A 7,875-nucleotide genomic window follows, 5' to 3' on the forward strand; every position below is an offset into this window, starting at 1 on the left:
ATTCCCTGTTCTGTTCATTCCCTCTGGGGCACCTGGCATTGGCCACTGTGGGAAGACAGGATACTGGGCTGGATGGACCTTTGGTCTGACCCAGTAGGGCCATTCTTATGTCCTTATGCGCAATCTTGCACCAGTGCCAGGGAAGTTGTACTAGATAGATGAGCTAATGGGTCTATGAGTCTGCGGGCACTGATGCTGTCATCTTACCACAGGGGAAAGAGGTTAAATGCTCGGGGGAGCCTTGTAAGCAGATGCTACGTCAGTTGCCAAGCTCCATGGGTGCAGGGAGAATGAAATGCTAATAAAAAACCCAACCCACAAACTCTGAGCAGAGCAATATCACAGCCACTGCACCAAGCAAAGTGCCCCGAGCTACAGTTTAGCTGCATTAGACAGGTCTACTTTCTCCAAAAGGGGCTCTAGGGTGTCTCACAATCCCCAGGCTGGGGGTAAAATTGCTGCGTGCAGTTTGGGTGCTCTAGTCATTTAGCCAGGTTCATTCCCATCAGCCTTTCTTGCTGCCAGGCTAATGCAGAGATAACGCAGAGCGTCTAGCAGAAGGTTAAATACCAAGAGGCTAGGCTGGCCTCGAATCTCCATCTCAAGGGAAGCAGCCTGGTCTTTCTCTTGCGACCCCCTCTCTTTGCCTCGCGTCGCTTGTGAAAATAGAACGCGTAGGTAAAGAAGAGAGAAGAACCTGGAGAGGAGCTGTCCAGAGACTTCTAGAGCAGGACACACGAGTTTGAGTCAGACAGCGACCAAACGGCTGAAGCCAGTGCCAGTGAAAGATGCCAGGTGGGCAGCTCTGGGGACTTAGCTGCAGAGACGGACAAGGGCAGCATGTGGTTTCTACCCTGGACAGAACTAAGAGGGGATTTCAGCCTCCAAGGACCATTCAGTGACAGCTCCCCTGGGATGTGGGGAAGGCTAACGGCCATGGTAGTCTTTGTGACATCAGCATACTGTCATCTCATTTCTCCTTGGCCATCAAACAACCTCCTGGCAGCAGCTTCTGATCGCTGCCACTTTGGGCTGGACTTGAATCGGTGATCGGGGGAGGGAACGCTTCAAGGGCCTTAATTGGAAACTCGCCCTGGTCTCTGTGTTGACTTCAATGGCCTTTTGATCAGCCTCTAGAAGCCACTGGCAATCCCCTGAGCCATCCAGCTCCTGAAGAGCGTTTGTGGCTTTCAGAAGTAACCCTCAGTGAAAGGGCTGGTTAGGAAGGAGCCTTGGGTCAAGGAGTGGGAGAGCTCATCTGTTCCTAACACTTCAGTCTTGATGCTTCACAAGGACTGTGGCTCGGCTTGGGAGATCTTCTATTCCCACCTTCTCCTACACTTTTAATCCAAAGGGAACTCGACGCTCCACATCTGGACTCTGGCACAGGAAGGGTTAAGCACTCATGGACCTGAGTCTCCTCTCTTTTGCACTTGTTTTACACTGGAGTAACTCTGTTGGCATCGGTAGAGTAACAATTGACTCACATTGGGGTTAGTGAGGGAGCAATCAGGCCCAGTGGAGATGCACCTGATTTACACTGGGATGAGAAAGAGAGGAATCAGGCTCCCGTCTCTGTCACCTCCTAGCTCCAATCTCAGCCACGCTGGCTCTGTAACAGCATCCTCCTTTCACATAGCATCACAGATGCCTCCAACTGTGGACCTGGGCCGTGCACTTGTCCCACCTGGCTTCCACGACCAGGGAGCCTCACTCTGCTTCCTTGGAACTGCTCTGGGAAAACATCACAGCCCATCTCATTCTCACCCATTGAGAAAAAACATCCAGAGAGGAAAGTGCTGTGGGGAAGGAAAGGATCAGGCTCCCAGATGAATTAAATAACTGGCTTCTGCCCTGCCATCAACAGAGGCAGCTAACAGAAGGGCAGATGTGATCTCCATACACTGGCATGTTTTGACAGAAATCCAAAGGATAATTTTTTCCAGCTGATCCCAAATTGTCGGGTAAATCGACGAGCGAAATCTAATAAATTTGACATGCAAGGCACGGGCTGGATGGCTGAAATAAAGCAGCCAGCAGACCTGCCTGCCTGTTGCAACACAGCGTCAGTCCTAAGGCCCTAAACTACAGTCCAACAATGGAAACCCTGTGCTGGGCACAAAGGTAACCAGGCAAAACGCTGGCACCGTGTGGCAATAGCACTGTGCTGCAAAAGGCTAAGGTGGGGCACCGGGGCCATAAACAGGGCAGGAGACGGAAGCCATCAGCTGGCTCACAACCCCAGACACCCTGGACTTTGTGATTCTGGTGAAACAGGACTCGAGTAAGCAGGAACCGGGCCCGTAGCTAGGCAACAGGTATCTCTCATCAGCTCCGTTCCCCACCCCTCCATCCTGTTTACTTTTGCTTAGCTTCTGTCAGAGCAATCTATTTCTCAAATTCAGGGTGTCTGAATGCTCGGCCGCTGACGAGGAGGCCTGCAGGCCAAGTGGGATGCATTAGTCGAGCTACGGTGACCAAACGTCCGTCACTTCCCTTCCAGCACTGGAGTGCACTAGATTTACTCAGGGTTCAGCTCACATCAGCAGCCTTGGAGCCACTCTGTCACTTCAGGAACGCACGCTCCCTTTCACCTGACCGGGGTAATGCCAGCCCCAGGACAGGCTGAGTCAGCAGATCCACCCAGGGAAGGATGGCCTCGTGATTAGCCTTCTGTAGTACTTATATGGCCCTGTTATTGGCTGTGCTATTATCCTCATTGTACAGAAGGGGGACGAAGACAGAGAGAGGTTAAATCTGGGGCAGAGCAGTGGCTTCAATCCAGTTTTCTCAAGTCCGATGCCAGTGCTCTAACCATTGGACCATCCTTCCTCTCTACTGCACTAGCTAGCAACTCAAAACGTTTGGACTAGCTTCCTGGCTTTGCCACTGACTCCCTTTGTGACCGTAGGCACATCACTTAATTTCCCTACACCTCAGCTCCTTTACAGTGGGAACAGTAATCCTTGTTTTGTCTGCTTAGATCATAAACTCTACAGGCAGGAACTGTTTTACTGAACAGTATTTGTACAGTTCCTTGCACCACGAGGCCTCTAGGCACTACCATAAGACAAAGACAAATTCTCCCTTCTACTTCATGTGAATATTGGATGCTTCCTGCGCCCATCTTCCAGGGAGTGTTACTACATGCTGGTAAGCAGCTGCCATGCTCCACCTTAGAGGTGGCTGTATTTTGGTGGTGGGTGACAAATTTTCTATAAAGGGCCAAATTTTTCTATGCTACACTGCTAGAAATCTGGAGCAACTCCAATGGTTTCAGTGGGGTTATTCTGCATTGACACTGGTGTAAGTAAAGCAGAATTCGATCCAAATTTTTGTAAGACTCTTCGGGATCCTTCAGGATGAAAGATGCTGCATAAATTGAGAGGGGGCTGGAGACTGAGCACAGAACAGGAAGCCAGGAGATGCTGATTGCTCCACTCAGCTCTTCCCGCGATTCACAGTGTGCCTCAGTTTCCCCCATCCTTGCAATGGCGATAATACTTACCTTCCCCATAGGGGTGAGATGTGCATTAGTTAACAGGACTGATGGTCCACGGCACTCGTGCCACCATTTACACGTGCACAGTGTAAAACACCACCATTCTGACTTGGTCGAGTTTTGACACTCACTTTCCACTGTTGTCAAAGACTTTACAAGACGTAAGCTGGTGGGGCATTACTCCCAACGAGGGGTGTAAATCAGTATAGCTCCATTATCTTCAGCAGAGCTATGTTCATTGACACCCACTGAGGAGCTGGCCTGCTGCGGCTTAAGTATAAGATATTATCCTTTCCCCTCTCTTTCCCACAGTCACACAAAGAGTCAAGACTCACTGTGCAAAGACTTCCACAAAGCTACACTGATTGACACCTGCTGAGGGTATGGCCCTGTACCTATATATCCTATATAGCTACAGGGGAGTCACCTCCACATCCAACTCGTTGCCACATACGTTCTCCCTGGCCCTACCAAGTCAATTACATCCTCTGAGAAAACAACTTGGGCCAACTTTTGATCTTGCTTGCACCAGTGTAACTGGTGCATTTCCACTCAGTGGGTCCTATTTAGCTGTGGTAAAATGGTGCGTGGGATAGATGGGGTGTGGGCCCGATTCTCCTCTCACACTACCACTGGCATAATGCCATGAGACCCAATGGAGTTACTCCTGATTTACACCAGGGTGAGGGAGAGGAGATTCAGGCCAAGCACTGACAAGTCCTGCCCCAACAAAGCAAGTAGGATTGCAAAGCTCATTGCCAAGACAACACAGATGTCAGAGGGAACCGGCTGGTCACACTCTCCGGCTCCTTCTCCTCCAAGCACAGAGTCCAGTAGGCAGAAGGATTTGTTTAGAATCCAGCAGGTGGAATACCAAGGCCTGGCTCGAGAAGGGCTTTCGAACCCGATCAGATTTCACCACGTTTAAACGCTCTTCTAGCCCCTAGCCTGTCAGGTTACAAAGAGAGGTCTGGATCCTCAGCACACTTCCACTGACTTCATTACAGCTGCGGATGTAGGTCAGAGTAAAGGTGACTATGAGAGCTAAAGATGGGTTGGAAACAAAGCCCCCAGTTTAAACACCCCCAAATTCCAGTATGGCTTTTCGGAAGGACACCGTTTATGCCAGCTGAGAATATGGCCCCAGTTTGCTCCCAGTCCTTTAACCACCCACCATGGCTCCCTGCTTTAGTTACTCTGCCCCAGTGGTCCAGGGGATCAGTTGCTGACTTGAGAATCAAGGAACCCACGTGCTGTTCCTGGCTCTGAGCGATCTGGAGTGGGTGATTTCACTGCTCGGTGCCTCAGTTTCCCGGAAAAAAGGACCGTTTGCTGTCCCACACTTTTGCAAAATGCTGTGAGATAGTGGAATGGAAAGCATTACCGAAAGGAGCCCAAGATCACTGCAGCTATATGCTACGTAGACTCGTTCTATTATAAAGGATAAGAAGGAGCCATTTTTATAGTCACTTGCCTACCTAGCTACGCTATAGCCTCCCACCCACTGCACCCGGGACATCAACCTCTGCTCTCAATGAGCTATCCCCGAGGCTATCATAGCAGTGTGCCACTCCCCCTGGCTTGGAGTAGTCATAAGAAATACCCAATGCCTGGTTTCCATCATCAGCACCCCGGCCTGGAAAACAGGAGCTCAGCGTGAGGGAAATGCAGTGCAAAAAACTCCTAAGCAATTGTTTTCAGTGGCGTCTGTTTTGGAGCAGCTCTCAAAGCCAGAGATCCCTCAGAGAGGGGACGGAGCTTTGGTTCCCTCTTTAGAACGGGTCTCTCTGGAAAGGCCGTTGCTGCCAGAGCATTTTATTCTGGTGTCTGTCAGGTTTCTCTTTTAGTTGAAAGGAAACACTCCGGAGGAGCATCTCACTCTCTGGGTTTGAGTGCGGTTCCTGCCAGGAATGTCAAACCCTCTTTTCGTTCCCAAGCGTGTCAGCCTGATGGTATTTACGACCTGGGTGTGAAACGGGGAACGGATGGGCAAACAGGAGTGGACGAGGGTGCAGGGGTAGATGGGGATTTGCATGGCAGCACATGAGTGTGTGTTTGTATGAGTTGGTGGTGTGTGGGCTTGGGGAGGAGTGTGCGAAGAGAAGCACATGCTGGTGTGTGTGAGGGTGAAGGTGGGTGCAGGTGAGCTTCTATGGGATTGGGTAGAGATACGCTGTGTGTTTGTGTTGCTGTGTACACACGGATGTGTCTGTGTTCATGCATATGGGGGTGTGTCTATACCAGTGTGTTCATCGGTAGGGATGCTGGTATGCGGGAGTGAGGGAACAGGCAGGAGAGTTTGTATGGGGATGTTCCATGTATTTGAATATGTACAGATGGGTGTGGGTGGGTGCGTTTGCATGAGTCCCCTTAACGTGCACAGATGTGTGTGTGAGAGAGACAGGCTTTGTGTGGGCGTGTTGTGGGTCTGTCCATGTCGGCAGGCCTGGGTGTGAGAGCACTCCAGTCCTGGACTCCCTGCCGTAACCTTATGACATTAAACCACTTTCAGCATGTAGATCCACAGAGAATGGCAAGAGGAACTGGATAATCCACCAGCCTCCGGAGCCACCTGGAATTCTGCCAGGATTTAGGGCTGGCAAGGACTCTCCCTGGCAATCCCTCAGTCCCCACCGGCTGTGGGATGGCAGCCGGGGACGTGTGCTGGCCTGGTGTCGGGGGCTGGCGGCTGATCATTCTGTGGCTGAAACCACCCCCTATGCACGGCAGGAGAAGTGGAGTAGAGGAAGTTAGAGAGGAGCATGGGTGGGGGAAGGGAGGAAGAGTCAGCATCCCTTAGGGGGAAATATGGGGAGGGCAGCAAGGCAGCTCAGGTGGGGGAGATGAATGGGAGAACCGAGGCACCCATGGAGGGGTGGCAGATGAATGACAGGGTGAACCAATGGGCCCGGGGAGCAGATGAATGAGGGGGGAACCAATGCATGTCAATGACCCTGCACCTGCTCTGATCCCTCTCTCCCCTCCCACCCACCCGCCGGGGTTGTCTCTCGCAAACTCACCCTTGCTGCCCTGGACGAGTAGGGATCCTCGAAGAGCGCCCACATCCTAGGCTGCCAGTTGCGGCAGCATCCACGCCCTCCTGTGGCCCCAGCAGCCCCCGGCGACCGGTCGTCCATGCCCAAGCGCTGGAGGGCCATCTCCCTGCCCCCTTCCTCCTCGGCCTCCTCTCCTCCTGCCCCGGGCTCGGGGCTCTCGAAGATGTCCAGCGCCTCCTCGGCGTCGCGGTGCTGCCGGTAGGTCATCCAGCAGCAGGGCTCCACGTCGGTCTCATCGATGCCCCAGTAGGTCAGCTCCTCCTCGAAGAGGGGCCCGCAGATGTCAGCAGGGCAGTGCAGCTTGCCCGTGCGGTAGTAATTGAGCACATAGGAGAAGATGCCCGGGTGGCGGTCAAAGAAGAACTCATTGCTCTTGCCGTCGAAGTCGAAGTTGCTCTGGGCATCGGGGTCGGCCAGCCAAGCCAGGCGGGTGCCGGGCAACGTCCGCAAGGTGCTCTTGTAGGTCTCATGCCTGGTGCCCCCTACGTTGATAGTGATCTTGTCCGACTCTTCCCCTTTGGCCATCTCTTCCTTCAGGCATGTTTTGGAGGGTGGTTTGTTCCCAGACTTGCGTCCACGGTACGATGAGACACACACCGAGCTGATCATAGATTTAGGTGGATGGGAAATGCCCTCTAAACACCCTTCCTTGAGCAAGGAGCTGGGACGGAAGGGCAATTGTGGGGGGGAGCTCAGCTTTCTCTCTCCCCAACCTCAGACAGCTCTGCCCTTTGGCTGCCTCATGGATCTCTCTCTGGAGGAGGAGACTGGGCGCAGGTGGCTGCTTTGGAGAGAAGGAAGGGGGCAATACGAAGGCCTGGTGCCCTTGCTCCAAACACCAGGAAGCCGCAACAAGGAAATCCCCACCGGGAAGAGAAGAACAGTGACAGAAGCTCGTGCCACCGGGCTGCAAGCTGGAAAGTAGCGTCAAAAGGCACTTCGATTCGGGGAGCAAATAGATGTGGCTGTTGGGAAAGCCACAAAAATAAATCTGAGTAAGAGAGAGACAGAGAGATTTCAACAGCCGCAGCAAGTGTCTGTCTTCCTCTCTCTGCTGGCGATGGCAAAAATCAATCAATCCAAAAACCAGAGTCTTTGGGAAAAGATGGGAGAGCTTTGCTCTGCTTTAAGATCGATCTGAAAGTTTGGAAGAGCAGGAAGGAAAGTGATTCAGAGGGATGCTCCAGGAAGATCTCTCTCTCTCTCATACACAAGAGGAGTAGATACCTGATCCTGGCTATATTTAGAGGAGTTGGTTCCCTGTGTTTATACTCCCCTCCAAGACAGGCTTAAGGACCAACAAGAACGGCTGGCTTT

At 52.3% G+C, this 7,875-nt stretch overlaps 1 protein-coding gene across 1 annotated transcript in view; it reads right to left on the reverse strand.

The window, feature by feature from the left end:
• The window catches only part of KCNC4 (potassium voltage-gated channel subfamily C member 4), a 47,394-nt gene extending 40,227 nt beyond the window's left edge, over positions 1 to 7,167 (reverse strand). The window contains exon 1 of the mRNA XM_077839291.1: positions 6,523 to 7,167. Coding sequence (XP_077695417.1) covers positions 6,523 to 7,167 — 645 coding nt within the window. The remainder of the gene's footprint in view (positions 1 to 6,522) is intronic.
• Between the last annotated feature and the right edge of the window lie 708 nt (positions 7,168 to 7,875).

The sequence above is a fragment of the Eretmochelys imbricata genome, chromosome 21, assembly GCF_965152235.1.
Source record: "Eretmochelys imbricata isolate rEreImb1 chromosome 21, rEreImb1.hap1, whole genome shotgun sequence".
Classification (NCBI taxonomy): Eukaryota; Metazoa; Chordata; order Testudines; family Cheloniidae; genus Eretmochelys; species Eretmochelys imbricata.